Here is a 19,647-nt window from a genome sequence, read left to right as displayed (position 1 = left end):
TCTCTCTGGACAACCTATAATGTTGGATCTTGGTGTTCCTGATCCCATACCTATATAGCCTAGCAACATCCATATACTCCTCCCAGGATACCTGCCCCTGCTTCCACTGCCTGTGTGCTTTCCTTTTGTTCCCCAGTTTGACCAGCAGGTCCCAGTTCAGCCATGCTGGTCTCCTGCCTTCCTACACCTGGGGATGGACAACTTTCGTGTATTAAGGAAAGCTTCTTTAAATATCTTCCAGTTCTGCTCTGCTCCCTTGTCCTCAAAGACAGTTTCCCAGGGGGATTTTGATGACTAACTCCTTGAAGAGATGGAATTTGGCTTAAGGTCAAAAGGCAGTGTCAAACAGTAATGGGCATAAATGAGATCCTGTAGGAGAAACAAATGTTTCCCTTCCCTGCTAAACTGATCACAGGACAAGAGCTGACTGGTTTAGATAACCAAAAAAAAAAAAAAAAAAGAAATACAAGGCTAGAGGTTAGATCTAACCATCCTAGAAACTGCATACAAATTAAATAGCCTACATACTATTTTTGTAATAGTGGAGGTTTATAGCTTAGGTAGTAAAATAAGAGCTGTGCCCTAAAAATGCGTTGCTCTGGCACTGAGCTCATATAACTGTTTTTTAGCACCTCAAAAACTGCAAACATCTTGTAAAATTCTTTTTTTTATGTTTATAAAACTGTATTATATACATATATTTTCATGCAATAGCTTTATTACACGAGTCTCATCAATTCATCGCATTCCAAGATCCAGATTTTTTGGTCAAGTTCCTTTAAAATAACCCTCATGCAATACTTTGTTTTTCTCTACTCCCCTGCTCCCTGCACTCTTTCAGTTCCCAGCTCAGTCTTGAAGGTCAGCAACATGCTTTAACATTTTAAGTGCTGTTGCTTAGCATCATCATGAATTACAGCTCAGTTTATTAGACTGAAAGTAAGTTTCTCTCCACTTCTAACTATAACAAAAAGGAAAGTATCACTTGAATTTTGATACTTAGTTTTCAGAATTTCTATTGTTTAGCCATCAATTTTTGCCATTTTAGCTGCTGGACTTCTTGTTTGTTTGTTTTTTGGTGAGTCATATACAGAAACCTTTCAAAGGCCAGAATTAAGAAGCACATAAATAGCCAGTGCAGCATGAAAAGCATTTTCTGAGTGCAATACAGAACTATTGTTCTCTCCCTTATATGAACAAAAACTTCTCAGAAAGCAATTAGAAGGAAAAATCTTAGGTTTTTAGGACTCAACAACAAATTCTAGAACTACTCGTACCTAAATGGCATCTTCGTTTTGTTTCCCATCTGCAATAACTGACTTTCATTCATTCTGCTCATTCTCATTCTAATTAAAAAGCCGTATTAGAGAAAGAATGGAGCAGATGGGGAATGGAGCCACAGTTTACCACATGTTTCAGCAACTCATTATGTGACGTTAGTTGGTGTTAACATGTTGTGCCAAACAGTACTAAGACAAAGGTTTTGTTATGTAACAATGTTTATTTTGCAAGCATTTTATTTGTATGTTTCCTACAGAAAACAAGCATCTTATTCAACAGTAGCTATACAGGTCCTGCCAGAGTTCAGAAAGCATTTGGACAATGCACAGGATTTGATTTTTGGGTTTGGAGCTGTGAGTTGAACTCAACGATCCTTGTCGGTCCCTTCCAACTCAGGAAATTCTATGATTCTTTGATTCAGGAGCATTGCAGCCACCAAGGCTGCATGCTGCTTAGACCTCTGCCTGTTTCAAGTCAACTCTTTCCTCCACTGGCCTTTCTAAAACACACTGTCCACTAAGTTGCAACTATGTTAGAGTTGGCAAGATCTCTCTCAAAACATAGTGTATCTGTGAAAAAAAAGGTGAAAATAAAACATTACCTGTGGCTCCTGGCAGCCCTGGGTTGCCTTGAGATCCCTTTGGTGGCCTCACACAGCCTCCACCTGCCAAGAAAGATGTTTAGTCACAGCATGTGTGCTTACATGCTGTCTCTCATCAGTGCTGTGCCTGCAGTTAGGATAACACTCTCAAAGCAGGTGAATGAAATCAACAGGAGAAATCCCAATTTTAGAAGTTTTATTCTTCATTAAGAAAACAGCAACAATGCAACACTGGTTATGGGTGGCATTCTTCAGGGACCACTCATGCAGAGCTCAACTCCAGTAATTTAATCAAGAGCCGCTCTTCTGCCTATTTTACAGAGACTATGGTGGTGGCTACTTTAGCTAGGCTGGTGTGGGAAGGCTTTTTCAATGTCCTGGACAGCTGTATTACCAGAACAAGGGAGACACTTTGTTTTCCCACAGCCAATTTATACCACCTAATACATCAAGTCAAATTACGGTACAACTGAAGGTCCTTATTTTTTATGTGTCAGATTGCATTGAAACTCCTCACTCAGAGTTCTTCCAAAAGTTTCTTATATTCTCTTTGGAACTTCGTTTCTTGCTCTGTTGCTTAATTTTCATGGTAATCATTATTTTATCACAATAAACACAACAGGAGCAATTAAACAAAGAATTTCTGGATTGTAGAGGTAAGACTGCAAGAATTTTAGAAAACATTCAATTCGATTAACTCACTTTAGAGCTATGTACTGCATATGCATGGTTATTTGTGACCTGAAGTTTAAATAGTTTACAATTAATAGCATTCAAAGCAGTCATCAGAAAGAAAGTATGAAGTTATAACAGCCACATAAAACTTAATGTTAAAATACATTCTAGCCATTTGTATGTTCAGTACCTGACCATATAGGATCAGTTGCATCTCCTCTAGGAAAATCTTCAATCACCTGCCCACAGTCTATGAGCAAAGAATAAGAAAAGATAGTTATCATTTAAAAGAAAAAAAATCTAAAAAGCTTTCATTTCTCAAGAAAACATCTATTACAACATCAGATATATGTTATTTTATGCATTATGCATTGGAGAAACCGTATACAACAAGAACATTTGAACTCTATCCATATATTAATTACAGCCTGCATTAGGAGCCTATATGTCACATGTACTGTGGGGGATTGACATGTGCCTGTTTTGGCTTGTATATTCTGCTAGGCATCTTGAACTCAAGCAAAATCCTCTAAGTCTGAGCTTTTGTGAGCACAGCCCTGGCAATCTTATGCAAGAAGGGGCTCAGATAGCTGCAAAGATACCATGAAGAACTCTAAAGGACAGATAAAGGATTTTCTCTGCTCAGTTAAAAGACGAAGTTGGGTGGAGAAGAACAGAGAAAACCACCTGTAAGTAATCTAAAGGCAGAACATTGCTCCATTCCCTGCATTTGCTTAAAATAAATAAGATTCTAATTGCTAACATCAACACATTCCCTGATGCTATTTCAATACCTTAAATGAAACTACTTTTTAAAAAAGATTTCTGGACATTTAATGAAGGCAATCCCTTTCACTCATATAATCCTCCACCAAATGCTACATTTTCAACATTGTTTCGGAACAGATGCTGTACACACAATTCAATAATGATCTCACAAGGATTTGATATAAGATAGAGAAATTGTTCTTACCTATTTGGCCAGGCTCTCCTGGTGGACCAGGCAGACCTGGAATCCCAGGGTTTCCTTGTGTTCCATGATCACCTGGAGGACCACGGTATCCTTTAGGACCAGGAAATCCTCCACCTGGCAGGCCTGTTTCTCCTGGAAAGCCCTTCGGGCCTAATTCTCCTGGATAACCAGGATCCCCGGGGAGACCTCTGATACCATCACCCTGTGGGAAGTAGGAAATGAATATTTCTGCCTTTGCTGCGAAAGAAACAAAACTCAGAGTTGAACTACTCTCGCAGAATCATAGAAACACCAAGGTTGGAAAGGACCTACAAGATCACCCCGTTCAACCACCCACCTTTCACCAATAGTTTTCACTCAACCATGTCCCTCAACTCATCATCCAAACTTGAACACCTCCAGGGTCAGTGTCTCCACCACCTCCCTGAGCAGCCCATTCCAGTGCCTGACCACTCTTTCAGAGAAATAGTATTTCCTAATGTCCAGTCTAATCTCCCCTGGCACAGCTTGAAGCCATTCCCTCTAGTTCTATCACTAATTACATGAGAGAAGAGGCTGACCCCCAGCTCACTATAACCTCCTTCAGGTAGCTATAGAGAGCAATAAGGTCTCTCCTGAGCCTCCTCTTCTCCAGACTGAACAATCCCAGCTCCTTCAGCTGCTCCTCATAAGGCCTGTGCTCCAGATCCCTCACCAGCTTTATCACCCTTCTTTGAACACTTTCTTGCAGTGAGGGGCTCTGATGAATAACATCTTATAGGCAGCTATTTCTTATGTATTGCATCCCAGCTTTTTAAAGCAAAATTGCAAATACAATATATTTGGAATAATCAGACATTATTTTAGACCCCCACAGCAGAAAAGGCATGGGAGAAGCACTGTTAAAGGGAGCATTCCCCTAAAAAGGCTGGCCAATGAAGAACATATGGGAAATATGAGTCGCTGCTGTAGACAGCCTTACTACCCTCTCTGAAATGCTGTGAGTGGACATGGGGGAAAGCATACACATCACTAGAGTGCATGAAAGTTAGTTCTGGTGTGGCATTTAGTTCTTAGATCTTGACAGAAGCTGACATAAAATTGTGCCCAAGTGGGCAGATTTTTCTTGGTCTGTTACTCTAGTGATGTTACTGCAATATTAAATCAACATCTTTAGAACATCACCAGAAAATGTTCCCATCCACAGATTTAATAAGCACCATTTTTATTAGTAGTAAAACCCACTGTAGGCCACACTGGATGACAAAGCTCTGGTCCATCCTTGTATATGATGCAAGAACCCAGTGGTGGAAAACAACATTTGTGATAGGTGATGAGGTATTATCAAGCATGTAAATAATGATGTCACCTACATTTTGGGGATGGAAACTGTTAACTCCCTCATATCAAAATGCCACACACAATCTCTAGATAATAAACCACTAATTATCACAAATAAACCACTTATATAAAAGTGGCCTAGATGGGTTATATAGTACCACTTTTTTATTTAAATAAAATTGAAATAAATAAATAAAAGTGTAAGGTGGTTCTAAAGAATCTGAGAGTAAAATTGATATTTAGTATATCAATAATCAGCAAGGCCAGTTCAGTTGTGCATCACCATCTGTGTGTGAAGGGCAGCCTAATGATCATTAATCCTCAGAATTAAATGCATTAGTAATTGAGTGTGGCGGAAATAATTTAGGGCTTTGTTTCCAAGTTGGACAGAATGATGTTGGATGTTGTGGGAGATTGTGTGAAAGACCTTACAGAAGTCCAGACATGGTGTCAGTGGCTCTTCCTTTGTGCAGTGATGGAGTCATGCCATCATAGAAGGCCACAATGCTGTTCAGACAGGACCTGCCCTCGGTGAAGCCATACTTGTTGTCATGTATCACCTGCCTGTATTCCATGTGCCTTAGCAAAGCTTCCAGGAGGATCTGTTCCATGATCTTCCCCAGCACAGAAGTAAGGCTGACAGGTCGGTAGTTCCCTGGGTCGTCCTTTCTTCCCTTCTTAAAATTTGCTACTTACCGGAAGGCCAGGCAGTCCTGGTAAACCATCTAATCCATCTCTGCCTGGGAAACCATCTTCTCCTCTGATACCAGGAAGTCCAGGATCTCCTCGGATTCCTTTGGTGCCTAAAGCAGACCTTTCATTGGGAGACTGCTCTCTCACAAAAGGTATAAATAATTGCAAAATACATGTGACATGAATTTTTACTCTACCTTTAGTAGTTATGTATATAGAATCTCCCTTTTCTCCTTTTGGTCCAGGAAATCCTTCTTGGCCCGATTGTCCCTGGCATTACACAAATCAGAAAACAAACAAACAAACAAAAAAACCCTCAAAAACACAAAATAAAACCACTTAACAAATAATTACCCAGATTTGTGTTTCCACTGTCTTGCTTAAACAAACAAGCAAATCACGACAGTAACGCTTTCTTACTACTCTCTGTATGATTTCCTCTTCAATAATCCTATTCTTGTGCCTGAATCCTTATTAACTTACTTAACGCCCATATAGCATGGTAGGGGTGCTTCTACATGAGGATAGCATTAGGAGGTCTGTGGCTTATCATAAGATCAAGTCTTGTAGATGACTACAGCTGGAGAACTGCATGAGAGAAAATGTAGTAAATTACTTATTGTTTGCCAGGAAGGAAATTGCTGTAAGCAACACTTTGGCACCATGGTAACAAAACTCTGTTATATTTACCTGCATTTTCTCTTTCCCAGTCTAAAAAAGATGACAGCTGCATGGCTGGCAATGGATTGTGATTCACAGCACCATTGTAGGGTTGAAAACCAGCAATTTTCCTCATTTATGAGAGGAAGGAACTTAGGCATAGAGCGATTAAGTGAAGTACCCCAAACCACAGCCCCATAGGATAGATTTTGGTTGAAAGGGACAGCTGGAGGTCCCCATTCCAATCTGCTGCTCAGAGCTACAGCAGGTTGCTCAGGGCCTTGTCCAGTCAAGATTTAAAGTCTCCAAGGAGAGAGATTTCCTCTCTTGCTAAGGTAAGCTGTGATGAAGCTAAGGATGAATCCTTGGCATTCCTTGGTATAGTGCACGATTCTCCTCAGCAGCCCAGCTGAAAATGGCACTACTAGATTTCTCCACAAGAGCTCTGAGTCACCAGACTGAATGCATGGGAGATGCCAAGGGCTCAACATTACAGATTCATTTAGTGCTGATTGTTCTAACCCAGTTAGCTTTAGTTCTGAAAAATCATATTCATGCACACTAAAATATAGGCCACTATGTTTTCCCTATCTTCGTCTTACTGAATTTCAGTGCACACAATATATGAAGAGAATGTTTGAAGCATTTATTTTTTATCCGAAATACTCCTTTGCCATAAATTACTTAATTTGATTTCTTTTCCATCGCTGTCTTTCATTGGCATTTTCCAAGCATTTCTTAGGTGAAAAGCATGTGTGGAAATGGAAAGTCATCTCAAGAATATAGGTTCACACTTCTATAAGTCTAAAGTGGGAGACCAAATTTGAGTAAAAGGATCGTATTTTACCTGTTTGTGTTTACCTCCTGCATTTCAGTGAAGCCACATCTATATATCCCTGTAGAGATTCTTCTTTTGGACAATGGTTTTTATAGGCCAAAAGAAATCTCAAAAACTTAATATAATACTGAATTATGTCACTGACTGTACAACTGCAGAAATTTTCAGCAATAGCACTGCACTGTATTATGTTCACTTTGTTGCTTTCTAGGTTTAAATGTGTATCATGCAACTTAGCACACGAGTGTTTTCAAAATGGCTTACAGCTATTTCTAATTTCTTTTTCTCCACAGAAAAGAATGTCCATTGCTTGGAATATATATGTCTATGTTTACATTAAGTTCACATAGATCTGATCTAAATTAAATATATTGATTTTCTATAAAGGTAACTTGTTGAATGTGTTAAGAAAATTATGGACTCACTTCTGCTAAGAATATGGACTAAGAATAATTAAAATACTTTGTTTTATGGTGAATCTGTGCCAGACCAGAAGTTGAGATAAAGTCAGAGCTTTACTGCTGAGTATTCTACTATGATATGACATGTCTATATGTGTCTTAGGTCTACAGTAACTTAAATTCTGGGATGAAGATAATATAATTATTATCATTTCAAAGGCAAAAAAAAAAAAAATTGCAGAACTTGTAAAAATTAACCAAAGTTTCAACAATGAACATTTCAAAATGTGTCTTTTTTCCCTGACTCACAGAAAATAGAACTTTTTATTTTCTAAAAAAAAATCCAAACTCTAACTAGTTGCAAGTAATTTTTTTTTTTTTTAATGTTCAGAAACCCAAAATTATTGACTGAAAGCATTTTATTTGCTCTGACATCTCTACACAAACCAAATCAGTTTTGGGGTTAGCTTAACTAAAATCTTACTCTAAAATCTTGAGTTTCAATTGTGAGAAAACGTAAAGCAGTTGGGATAACACAAAATATAGCACCTTTAGCAGTAAATAACAAGTGAGTACTTACTAGCAAAACACTCTTATCAGGGTTGTTGACAGTGTTTTTTTAGGAAAAAATTATGTATTTCTAACCAAGAATCTTACATTTAATATTCTAACCAAGAATCTTACATTTATTAGAAACAATTTGAAGGAACTAATTAAATTGTTTCCCTTCATAATCACTGCTGTAGTTTTGCTGAAACAGCTTTGTTTAAATGGAAAGTGCATTTTAGATTATGTGGAAATCTTTTGCTCTTCCCACAGTAAACTATTTTAATTCCCATCTTAGCAACTTTTAGCTCTTGGTATTTTGCAGCAATCTGAAAACTATGGAGGTGGCACAGAAGAAAAAAAATTGTATTTTTCATCATTTTTTTTTCTCATGGAGAATAGCTGGTTTTTATTTGTAGTAGATGTACAAAACTATGCATTAAAGAAATAAGTATCTCACTTTTGCTCCAGCGTAGCCAGGAATACCATGTGGACCTTGATCACCAGGTTCTCCTTTTCTCCCAGGCTGGCCAGGGGTTCCTGGAAAACCAGGAGGACCACGGGGGCCAGTAGATCCCCTTCTGAGTTCATCACTTAGAAGGCATTTACTGCAGTCACCTTCTTCGCCTAAGGAAGTGATTGGAAAGAGAAGAAAACGGTCACAACAAACACTTCAAACTGTATCCTTTATACACACATATATACCTCAAGTATTTGAGAAAATCGCTTTTTTTTTTTTTTCTTAGAAAGAAACTAAATCAGTTTTTACTTGTTGTGTAAGCCTCAGATCAAATTCATTGGTCCCTGAGTATGTCATAATTAGACTTAATTAAAACTTAGAACAATGGAAGTTTTACACAATGCATAAAAGCAGATTATCTTTTGACTTATTTATTATAACCTACCTTTAGGTCCTCTTTGTCCTCTTGGCCCAGGAAAACCTTGTGCACCAGGTCTACCTGGTGTCCCTTCTTGTCCTTTTAATCCAAAGAGAGAACCTAGAAGCACAATAGAGTAAGAAGATAATGTACTGTAAATTAATGTACTGCTTCTCCTCATTCCACCTTATTCAAGTTGGACTATGTCTCTCCTTTTCTGTTTCTCCTAAAGTCACCGACTGTCTAACTCAGATTATTAAATTCTCTTTTCTTGTTTCTTCCCCTCGTCACAGCTTCCCAAACCCATTCTCAGTAACTTCCATTTGTGTGTTAATGGTCCCTTACCATCTCACTTATCCAAGCTTCATCTTCCTCCCTCTCTGTACTAGTACAGCCACCTACTTCAGAAGCCATTTGCTTGTCTCTGCATTCCCAAGCCTTACTTGCTTTCATCTGCTAGCAAAGAATTCATATTTTCTATTTCTCAGCATTGAATGTCCACCCAGACCAGCTTGCCTGGATTGTTGCTCCCTCTGGCCATGACTGCACTGCAGAACTCCAGTGACCAGCAACTAGCTGGAGGCCGTGGATTTTCTTGTCTGGAAACTAGCATGAGGGAATGTCTCATGTCTTATTTTGGTATGATTACAGGACATGGCCTTGACACATACACAGTCCCAGGACCTAAGTCTGCTACTGTGGATATGACCTTTGAAACTTCTGGTTACAGCCTCCTATTCCTCATTACTTCTTTTCCTGCTGTGGTAGATGATTCTATCCATTCTTTGGTCTCTTCACCCTTAATTCCTTTGTTTCGAACTCTCGGCACAACACAGTTTGCAGTACCACAGACCACCTGCTCTGGATTACTTCCTGCAATCTTTTTCTCCACTCCTGTTCTTGCACTGCTGTGTGGTGCATTTCACAGAGACAAAGTGTAGTCTGAATTAGAACTGGCCTCCGGAAAGCACCTCCAAACAGGGCTAACCTCACAATTACACCAGTTGCTGAGGGCCTTATTCAGCTGAGTACTGAGTATCCCCAAAGATGAAAAGTCTACAACCACTCTGGGCAAACTGTTCCGCCATCTGACCACAGATGTGAAAAAGTTTTCACCGAGTGAAAAAGTTTTTCCTAACATCTGAGCAGAATTTCCCTCGTGAAAACTTATGAATGTTCCTTCTTGCCCTGCCACCTGTACTGCTCAGTCAGTGCGTCTGGTTCCATTTTCACTGTTACCTCCTGAGAGAGAGGTACACAAAAATAGCAGTAAGATTCCTCTCAGCACTTTTCTTCTCCAGGATAAGGAAGGAACCCAGCTCTCACAGCCACCCACTCTATGACTTCTGCTTCAGATCCCTAACCATCTGGATGACCATTTGTAAGACTTCTTTTAGAATGTTAGTATTCTTGGACTGGGGAGACAAAAAAATAAACTTTTCCACAACTTACCATTTTAACCTCTGTTTGCTAAATTCAACATATACAGTCAGTGTCCTTCATGCCAGACCCTTCTCAGTCTAGCACACTGGAGTAAGTAAGAGTACTGGTACATATAATTCATTTGAAACTTGAGCTGTGAAAATTACTTTTACCAGAGCAGAATGCAAGTCTAAGAATAGAATGCTCATATCTCTCCACCAACCCAAAACAGACCTCTTTTTCAAATTTTGCCAGGAATGTCTGAAAGTCATGCAAAACCTTCTTCCATCAATGAGCATACATCACTTCTATCCAATGTGTCTTTCCACCACCCACTCTGTTTCATTCCCTCTATCTACTTTTTCACTTTGTCTTGCCAACTGTTATCTTTAAAATAAGCAATGATGTTCCTGAGTTCTCACCATCTCTTCTTGCACTTACCTGGAGTTCCAGGGGGACCAGGTGGACCACGGGGTCCTGGTTCGCCATGTTTACCTGGAAACCCAGGTGGGCCCGCTTGATAAGCAGGAGATCCTTCTTCACCTTTTTCACCCTTTGGTCCTATCTCTCCAGGTAAGCCTGGCTTATCTGCGTCTCCTGAAACAGAACCGGGAAAGAAACTCAGAAGAATTTCTTACCAGTACTGCACAAAGAGCTATAAGGTAACAGAAGGGACCGTTCCTATAATTGCATGTAGGAAGCAGGGAAAAATGGAGACGTGTTAGTGTACAACAAAAAGTGTAACCGCACTTTTCACTTGGGCAAATCAACAGTTGGTACTGAAGCAAGGTTCTGCCGTCATCTCTACCACAGTTGTTTTGCAAAGACTCACTGGGGCCAAAGCAGGTACATCAAATGCACCTTTCGGTTTTTGCTACTGCAGTTAGTTACTTACCACACTGCACTGCATATTTCACCACTGTACATGCATTTTCTCCACCTCAATCCCATACCAGTTAAAACTTGTTAAATTGTTGGAACAAGTGTTACTGGGATATTACCATCAGAGAATCCTGGAATACCAGGCAGCCCACGATCACCCTGCTCTCCTGGTTCTCCCTGTAGTCCAGAAGCACCTGGAAAGCCTGGATCGCCTCTTACACCTGAAAGACAACCCCAGTACCACAAAACATGTTAGTGTGATGCTGTTTGTGACCCATACATGATGACCTGTGGTACTCTTCAGATTGCTTAACTCCTAAAATGCTTAAATTAGGAATTTCACCTGCTTTGAATATTACAATTCACTATTATTTCTTAAAGGCAGCTTTAGAAATACAGAAACGTGGTACTTCATGCTGTCGTAGTGCGAATAAACAAGTATATCAGAGAGATTTCTGTAAAGTCCTAATATCTGGAAGCTGAGCATACCCTGGAACAGGAATGGTGTAGAGCTGAGAAGATCTCTCAACTCTTTCCAGTATGCTCCTAGAACTGCACTTCTCCTGATGAGCTTTCTGAGGATAACCCCTCCTTTTTCCTACAAGAATTTGCCATTGTAACAATGTTTGAAATATGAGTTTTGCTCTGCTCTACTGTACCAGAAGCATCTACTTTGGCCCAACTATTGCATGAGGAAAGTATTGTCCTTTTGTCAAAGGCACAGGATATTCCATCACCCTGCCTGCTTCCTCCTCTCTCCACAAAGCCTCTCCTGCTCCTAAAGGCTTGGCAGGTGTTCTGAGTGATTTAAACAGTGTTTACATGATTATCCATTCTCTCCAGGAGGAAGAGAACTATTCACTATTGCCAGATGCTCTTGCATTCAATAAGACTAGAAAACTCTACAATGTAAGGATGCAGCACGGTGCAACATCAAGTGATCATCCTTCCTGCTAGTGCTTTCCTAGGAAGTTTTGGCCTTTGCAAACTTTTATCACTTTCAGTGTGTTTCTAGTCTGGCCAAGCAGATCCACCACAGCCATACAGGGCAGCTGGCTGTGAGCACTACAAATGATCTCTGCATTTTATCCAGAGACTATGAAATAAGACCCAGAACACAGACTCTCCTTTTCTTCTTTTCACTGGACACTTTTTTCTTTCTTTTTTTTTTTCTTTTTTTTTTTTTTTTTTCTGTGAACTCAGGAGTGTATGGATGCGTTTTGTACAGCAATTTGGCTTCAGCAGGAGAGACAAAGAAGCCATCTGCCTGCAAAAAGGTAACTAGGGCACTCTTTGGTTTACATTTTGGACGAGTTTAGCAGTCCAAAGTTTTTGAAGGAGTTGAATTCTCTGGCTTTAATGCTTTTGATCTATGTAGCAGGTGATAAAACCTGGCTAAGATACACAATCTAAGCAAAGGAGACGTACCTTTTCTTGGAATGCGGTAAGGAACATAGGCAGGTGGTCCTGGAGGACCCATCTCTCCCTGTTCCCCCTGTTAACAGAAGTTGAGCGTCATATTTAAGCATATTATTCTGGGGAATTTCTTTTTAAGTGGAAACAAAAGCCCATGAAACACAAAGAAACAAAATTCCAAAAGCACTGACACAACTTTTAAGAAATGTGAGCCATTTCAGTCAATAAACAACTGAACTGGTACTACAGTAACAAGGAACACTTTGATTGTTACTACATCATGGAGAAGAAAAAGAAAAATTACACCTGGATTATCACTTCTAGCAAATGGAAGTAAAGTAGTACCTTCCCTCCTCTAGGACCATATTGACCCGGTTGACCATCAAATCCTGGAAAACCCTGTAATACACACAAAAATAGTTGATGTTTCCTTTATCAGAAAGACAATAAAATTTGTTGTCTGCAGCAGTTGTCTTCCTCTGGTATTATAGTGAGAAGTATGTAATAGAGCTGAGCAGTTTGTTTCCCTGGTGTGTAGCAATTCAAGCAATGCCATTACAGAGTCACAGAGTCACACAGAGTCACAGAATTGTAGGGGTTGGAAGGGACCTCTAGAGATCATCAAGTCTAACCCCCCAAAAAAGCCTTACTTTAACTTTGCCTGAAAGATCCATCTGCTAAATCATTATCTATTTGTTTCTATATGAAAGCAAGAAACCTATCTAAAAACATAGTGTGGAAAAACTACCTGGCATCACTGAGAATAGTATTTCTCCCAGAGCTGGACAAGTTCTGACATAATCCACAATGCTGTTGCATAAGGACAGATAAAAACAGCAGTCACATTACACACTGATATTTAGTGCATTAGAAACATAAGTGGGTGTGTTCAGTCAGTACTTGGAAATAATCTTTCTTTCCATATTAATACTTCTTTATATGATGAAAATCCTACAAGGATCATAAGCAAAAGCAAAAAAAAAAAACAAAAAAACAAATGACCAAGCAAAAATCTCCATGCAAATTTAAAAAATAATGGGATACTTGTAATTTATAAGTTGAGTATTTAGCACGTCCTGCTGTTTTCTGCAGGTTCAGTTCCAGAATGGTTCTATCTTAGAAACGAGCAATGAGTTATTTACAAATTCACTCATGTATGCAAGCACAGAAGGCAAGCATTCCTTACAAAAAGCAAGATGATTAGGCTACTTTATATCTGATTAAAATTCTAATAACAAGATGTTCACCGATTATTCAATCAAATGTCCCAAATCTACAATTCTGCAAGCTTGCACATCTTCTGTCCCACCAATGTGTGGGGCTGTATAGTTACAGGAAATGCTGACATACCTAGTAACTTGAAGTACCAGGGCACAGAGTTACACATTATGAGAAGCAGAGCGCAGTTCTGTTCCTTTTGAAACCAGCAGTATATGTGCTGAAATTTAATACTAGGCCAAGCTGCCCAGGGCCCATCCAGCCTGGTTTTAAACACCTCCAGAGACAGGGCATTCAAGATGGAGGTGATGCTCCATTTCCCAATGGGTTTTGCTAACTCTACTCTTCAGGTTTCAGTAGTCTCAGCTTCATTAAGTCTCCTCGTGCTTCAACATTCCATCTGTTAGATCAAATCTACCACTCATCAAAGGCTGGAGGGACCTGCTGTGGCGCAGGCTTTTGTGCTGCTGATGATAGTGCAGAGAGATGGAGCACCTACACTTGCACCATCCCCTTGGACAATGAAGGGTGGGAGAAGAGAAAGAAGATGCTCTCATTGCTGGTCAACGGCATGGAACCGAGAGGGGCAACTAGGGATTAGGGAAAGGGTCTACACCAGAGGGCAGTGGGCATGGAACAGGCTGCCCAGAGCAGTGGACACAGCACTGAGCTTGCCAGAGTTCAAGAAGCCTCTGGACTATGTTCTTGGACATAAGGTTTGACTTTTGTTTGTTTCTATGTGGGCCAGGACTCAATGATCCTTATGAGTCCTTTCCACCTTGGGATTTTCTATGATTCTATACAACGCATTCTGTCACATGAAGACATATTTCACATGCACAGAAAAGAGCAGATTTCATTGATGCTGATACAGAAAAAACAAGAATCTATGCATTTTATTTAGTTATTTTTGGGAACCTCTGCTTTCTATAGAAAATACTCATCTGTACTCCGGAAAAGGACTAGTGTTAAAAAGGTGAGCTTTTAGTAGAAAACAGTGGCTGGACAATTTAACTGATACAAACTGAAGTAGTTTCACTAAATCTAACTATTCACACTAGTTAGATTTAAAACAGCACCTCCTGAATTTCACAGTAGGAACAACTCCTACACAGAGTGAGAATTTTCATAGTGGGCCCCTCTTGAAGACATTTACACAATTTTAAAGCTCTTGAAATTCCACAGCTCTCAGCAAGATACCACAAACAGAACCGCATGCATCAGTGGCACCTACATGACAAACCATCAGAGAAAGTTAAGTACTAAGCATAAAACCTCTTTACACTAGGTGGAGCTGGTGGCCTAGAAGTGAATCCAGTAGCTTTCTGATTAAGAACTACTTCACCCAGTGCAGGCAGACAGGGCAACTATCTTCTCTTTCTTAAGAATCAAACCATTCAAAAAACTTTAGAAAAGGGGTTATTGTGAATAGCAAATCAGGCAGCTTATTCCCCTTCATACTTGTCCAAATCAATACAAATTTCACTAAAGCTGTTGCCAAAACTCACTTTCAATACAGGGAAGGCATCGAACGTTTCTCACCAGAGCATGAACCTAAATTGAGGTCAATCATTTGGCTTTAATGGACTTTGCATTGCTCTCTCCACGTATGTATTTTGGAGAGTGTATTCCGTTCCACACAACCAGCTTTTGTCATCAATTCAAGAGTTACTTTTCGTGTATCTTGTACTTTAAGTCCCTGTGTTTCACGTTACTACTGTTGTGCCTTGGTGGAAAGTCAAATCTGTAAACCAGTTAAAGATGGAGGAGTATGGAAAAGTCATACATCCCACAGTTATCTGAATATCTCACGGAAGTTATTCCTGATGCTAATTGAAAGGGCCCTTTTCTGAGCATAAAGTATGAGCTCTTCCTGGTCTGACAAAATGCAATTTTAAATATTTGGGTGTGTTTCCAAGGGGACAGAGATTTAACTGCTGTATTTACCATTTTCCTTCTTTTCTTTTTTTAAACTTTCGATATCCAAAATGTACCATAGACACAGATCTTAACCATGTTTGCAGAAAACTCTTCAAAATAATAACTTTCTGCATGTGGGAAGAAAATTACAGAAATCATGGTAGTAATAATGGGAACAATGAAAATGACAGCTCATGATGTTTTTAAAACATGGTCCTGTTGAAATGGTAAAACAGACTTTAATTAGAGGATTGTTTTTTTTTCACACTCATGAGGAAATGAACTGACCCAAAATTACAATGATATTTTAATCCAGATGATGCTTGTTAGACTACAGTTGGTATAATTACACGCAGAATTTGTCTTCTGCAGTCTTCTTTTCAGACAGATTGCCTACATGTGTGTTGGAAACAACAGTTGTATGGAATACTTACTCTTTCTCCACTGAGTCCTGGAAAACCATCGTTACCAGGCAGTCCCTATGAAAGCACATTAAAGTTAGTAAAACAAGAAATGACATAATAACAGATTCTTTATTTCTTAGATAGAATAAATATGACAATTACTTTGAAGCTCTAAAACTTACACTCAGAATTCAGGTACTTTTTCAATGTGACTAATGCATGATGTAAACAGAAAATATCTGAAATTTAAGCAGGTATTTAATTTTTATCTTCTTCTTAATCAATCAATCAATTGTAAATTGACCATGAATATGTTAAGCTTTTAAAAGTGCCTGAGATTTTTAAAAAAATGTGTGCTGACTACTGTTACCCTGTTTAAGCACTTTAGAAACAATGCCCCCAGAAAGCATTCATACATGCTACAAGTAACAGTATTCACATTAGCTTTCTTCTGGGGTCAGTGAGAAATTGGAGTCAAACTTGTATTTGTTAACCACAGTTTGAAGAGGATTATGGTGGAAACAGTGAAATGAAGTCCATCCTGCAGACCAGTGGAGGAGCAGTGGTAAATGAGCACAACTTTGAGTGAACGATGCAGGAGGTTTCCCAGTGAGGGTGGAGGGTGGTGAGTCACGTGGGGCCCTTCTCCTGTTACCATTTTAAAAATGTCATTTCTCCTTTCCCATATCAGGAAGTTCAAAGCTGGCCACAACTTGGAAGACATAGGCAGAAGAGCACTCATTTCTGTGGCTTATTTCTCTGCGTTTTGCTCCTAAAAACAAAGTCTCAGCTTGGACTTGCATATGCAGCAGCATGAATTTTACCTTCAATGAGCGACTCACCCTTTGTCCTGGGAAGCCCATTACCCCTTCTTCACCTTTTTCAGGAGTGAAGAGAAGTACACCCTAAGAAATATTATAGTCAGTTCAACATATTTCTACATTATGTGAAAAAAAAAAAAAAAAAGACTTCCTGGAAGCTAAACAGAAGAAGATAACATTTCAACACATATATGATTTTATTACATCTGCACGTAAGAGAACTAACATCCTTAAAGTAGAGTGTGACATGCTTTCTCCATTACAATAACATGACCAGGACATTAGGGAGAGGACAGGTTTTCTCTCTTATCATCTCCTTCTGTATTTCTTCCGCAGCTGTGACTTTAAAAATAAGTCAAATCAGCTATACGACCAAGTAAGCAATCCAGATTATGCCCTAACTGTAGCTTGAGAGAGCTATTTGACAAAGATAGACATGGTACTATCAGAAAAAAAAGGAGAAACATATCCCACTCTGTTATATCAGGACAAAAATCAGCAGTTTTCCTAACTGAGTCACAGCAAAATTCTGCATGTGTAAATTCTTACCAAGAGCAGAAAGACAGGAACTGCAGCAGGATTCAGACTGCAGCCTTCTCCCATAACCTCACTGGGAAGTTGACTAGACCATCTAAGAAAATAAAGGTCTGCAAAATGCCCAGTGAGGCATCCCTAATTGGTGAAGGCTGTATTTTAAACCACTCTGGGAAGTAAAAAGGAACCGCTCAATAACAAAGCTATTTAGACAGACTAGAGATTTCATGTGAGTTAACTGAACCACATTCAGTCAAGCCTGGTCGACAGCTCTAAATGATACAGCAACACATGGGATTATTTTCACAGTCAACAGACATACGAGGCCAAAAGTCAGCATGTGCTGGAGAGAATTTGGACAAAATTTTCATACGTAATTTCTTAATGGAATTTAACATAATTTTTAAACATAGTCGACCAGCAGTAGTAAAGAGATCTATTGATAGTTAAAGCTAAAATTAAAAAATGAGTGAGGGAAAATCTTATTTTGCTTAACCAGCAAAAGAATGATGGATTGCATTGTGGAATTCTTCGACATCATATTGCTGTTAAGGTTTTCTAAAGCATCAAAACTTGTGCTTCTGATAATGTTGCTCCAAAATTGTATCACATCATGTCAATGAAGAATACACTAACGTTAATTCTGATTTATTTGTTTTTGGTACTCTCCACTTACTGGAAATCCAGCTTCCCCTTTTAGTCCAGGCTCTCCTCTTTCACCCTGGAAATGAAGAAAAGTGTTCATATATTTTAGGCATTCACATTTTAATAACTTCCAAAATAACTTTTAATAACTTTTTTTTTTTTTTTTAAATACACAGTGAAAAATGTTCAAGAGAAAAACCTAAATCACAAACTAATATCAACTCACTATATCTATCTCTCCATTGACTATAAAAGCCATCCAGAGAAGTAAATCATATGCAGACATCTCTCCTTAGTGAAGGAAATTCTAGATTGGCACCAAGGAAGTTTTTAGATCTTTCAGTATCATACCAGTTTATTTATCTCTCTGCAGAAATGCTATGAGCCATGTGAACTTTATAGTTTCAAATTCAGGACTAAGGACTACTTACTGGTCTGGGTTGGTGTTCAACATAGAAAATGTTTATATAGAGCATGAGAATTTCTTTTTCTAACAGAAATAAGAGATGACAATTAAGCTGTATCTTTCTGTAGAGGATTTCTCCAACATAAATGGACAAGCCTTAACTGTAGATATATGGACATCTGTACCACAGAGACACCTTACATAAATATATACAACAGCTCAGGTTGCTTCCACGAAGATAAGTTTCTTACTGCATGATAATTTCATTCATCATTACAGAGAATGAGATACTAAACAACTTTTCAGCCGGTATTTCTGCTTGTAGAACCAGAAGACGTCAGTGATTGCCAGTAGTGGCATACTAGGGTTTATTTAAATAGAAAGAACAAGTTTGCTAAGGCAACTCTAGTCATTGTTTGTGAGAAGTGCATTCTGAATAGCCACTGTAGCTGCAATAAATACCTTAGGATTCAAGCTACAGGAAAGCAGCAAATTTGTCTTGAAGTACTAATCTCTTCTAAGCACAATATATAAAAGCACATTTCTATGATATTTTAGTTTTGATAGTGCTGGGCTCATAATTCTTCTTGCATTTTGGCAAAGTATTCTGTACTTACTTTGTGTTTGTCAGTGGGGACACCAATCAGTTCTCTTGTGGGAAGCCCAGGTGGACCTGGAGGACCTGGAGAGCCCTGAAGGAAAAACATAAAGGTACGTCTACTAACAGTTACAAAACCTTGTCAAGTTGTTGGTCTGCACAGGGTGATGAGTGGAATGGAAGATGAATAGAAAAAGAGTAATGCAGATATTCCCTTGCTAAAAATAATTTTCTAAATCTCTAAATAAGTTGAAGGCAAGAAACAAATTCATTTTGTACTGGGATAAACAAATATGAATAGATACTTGCTCTTGCTGTGTATGTTTCCAGAATAAGTGTAAAGGTTATCGCTTTATACAAGGAAGTCTGGCTCTATACATTTCATACTCTGTCTTGGTATAAATAGGGCACAGTTAGACCAGGACATGCAGAAGTTAGTTCAGCTATGACATTTGTTATGCAGATTATCATTAATTTCAAAGCTGTATTTGTTTGTTTTTCCATTAAAATTATGT

The 19,647-nt window shown here is 38.9% G+C and overlaps 1 protein-coding gene across 2 annotated transcripts in view; it reads right to left on the bottom strand.

The window, feature by feature from the left end:
* Positions 1-19,647, bottom strand: part of COL4A2 (collagen type IV alpha 2 chain) — a 142,897-nt gene that overhangs the window by 25,563 nt on the left and 97,687 nt on the right. For both annotated transcript variants that reach the window (XM_085215485.1, XM_085215491.1), the window contains exons 13-27: positions 19,152-19,226; positions 18,160-18,204; positions 16,971-17,033; positions 16,159-16,203; positions 12,932-12,985; positions 12,599-12,665; positions 11,290-11,391; positions 10,730-10,885; positions 8,894-8,986; positions 8,449-8,615; positions 5,741-5,813; positions 5,547-5,653; positions 3,531-3,732; positions 2,748-2,807; positions 1,883-1,945 (exon numbers count right to left, since the gene is read on the bottom strand). In XM_085215485.1, the coding sequence (XP_085071611.1) occupies positions 1,883-1,945; positions 2,748-2,807; positions 3,531-3,732; positions 5,547-5,653; positions 5,741-5,813; positions 8,449-8,615; positions 8,894-8,986; positions 10,730-10,885; positions 11,290-11,391; positions 12,599-12,665; positions 12,932-12,985; positions 16,159-16,203; positions 16,971-17,033; positions 18,160-18,204; positions 19,152-19,226 (1,372 nt within the window). The remainder of the gene's footprint in view (positions 1-1,882; positions 1,946-2,747; positions 2,808-3,530; positions 3,733-5,546; positions 5,654-5,740; positions 5,814-8,448; positions 8,616-8,893; positions 8,987-10,729; positions 10,886-11,289; positions 11,392-12,598; positions 12,666-12,931; positions 12,986-16,158; positions 16,204-16,970; positions 17,034-18,159; positions 18,205-19,151; positions 19,227-19,647) is intronic.

The sequence above is a fragment of the Meleagris gallopavo genome, chromosome 1, assembly GCF_905368555.1.
Source record: "Meleagris gallopavo chromosome 1, MGAL_WU_HG_1.1, whole genome shotgun sequence".
NCBI classification, from domain to species: Eukaryota; Metazoa; Chordata; class Aves; order Galliformes; family Phasianidae; genus Meleagris; species Meleagris gallopavo.
Note: the sequence above shows the minus strand (reverse complement) of the source record. Positions and strands in the feature narration are given on the sequence as shown.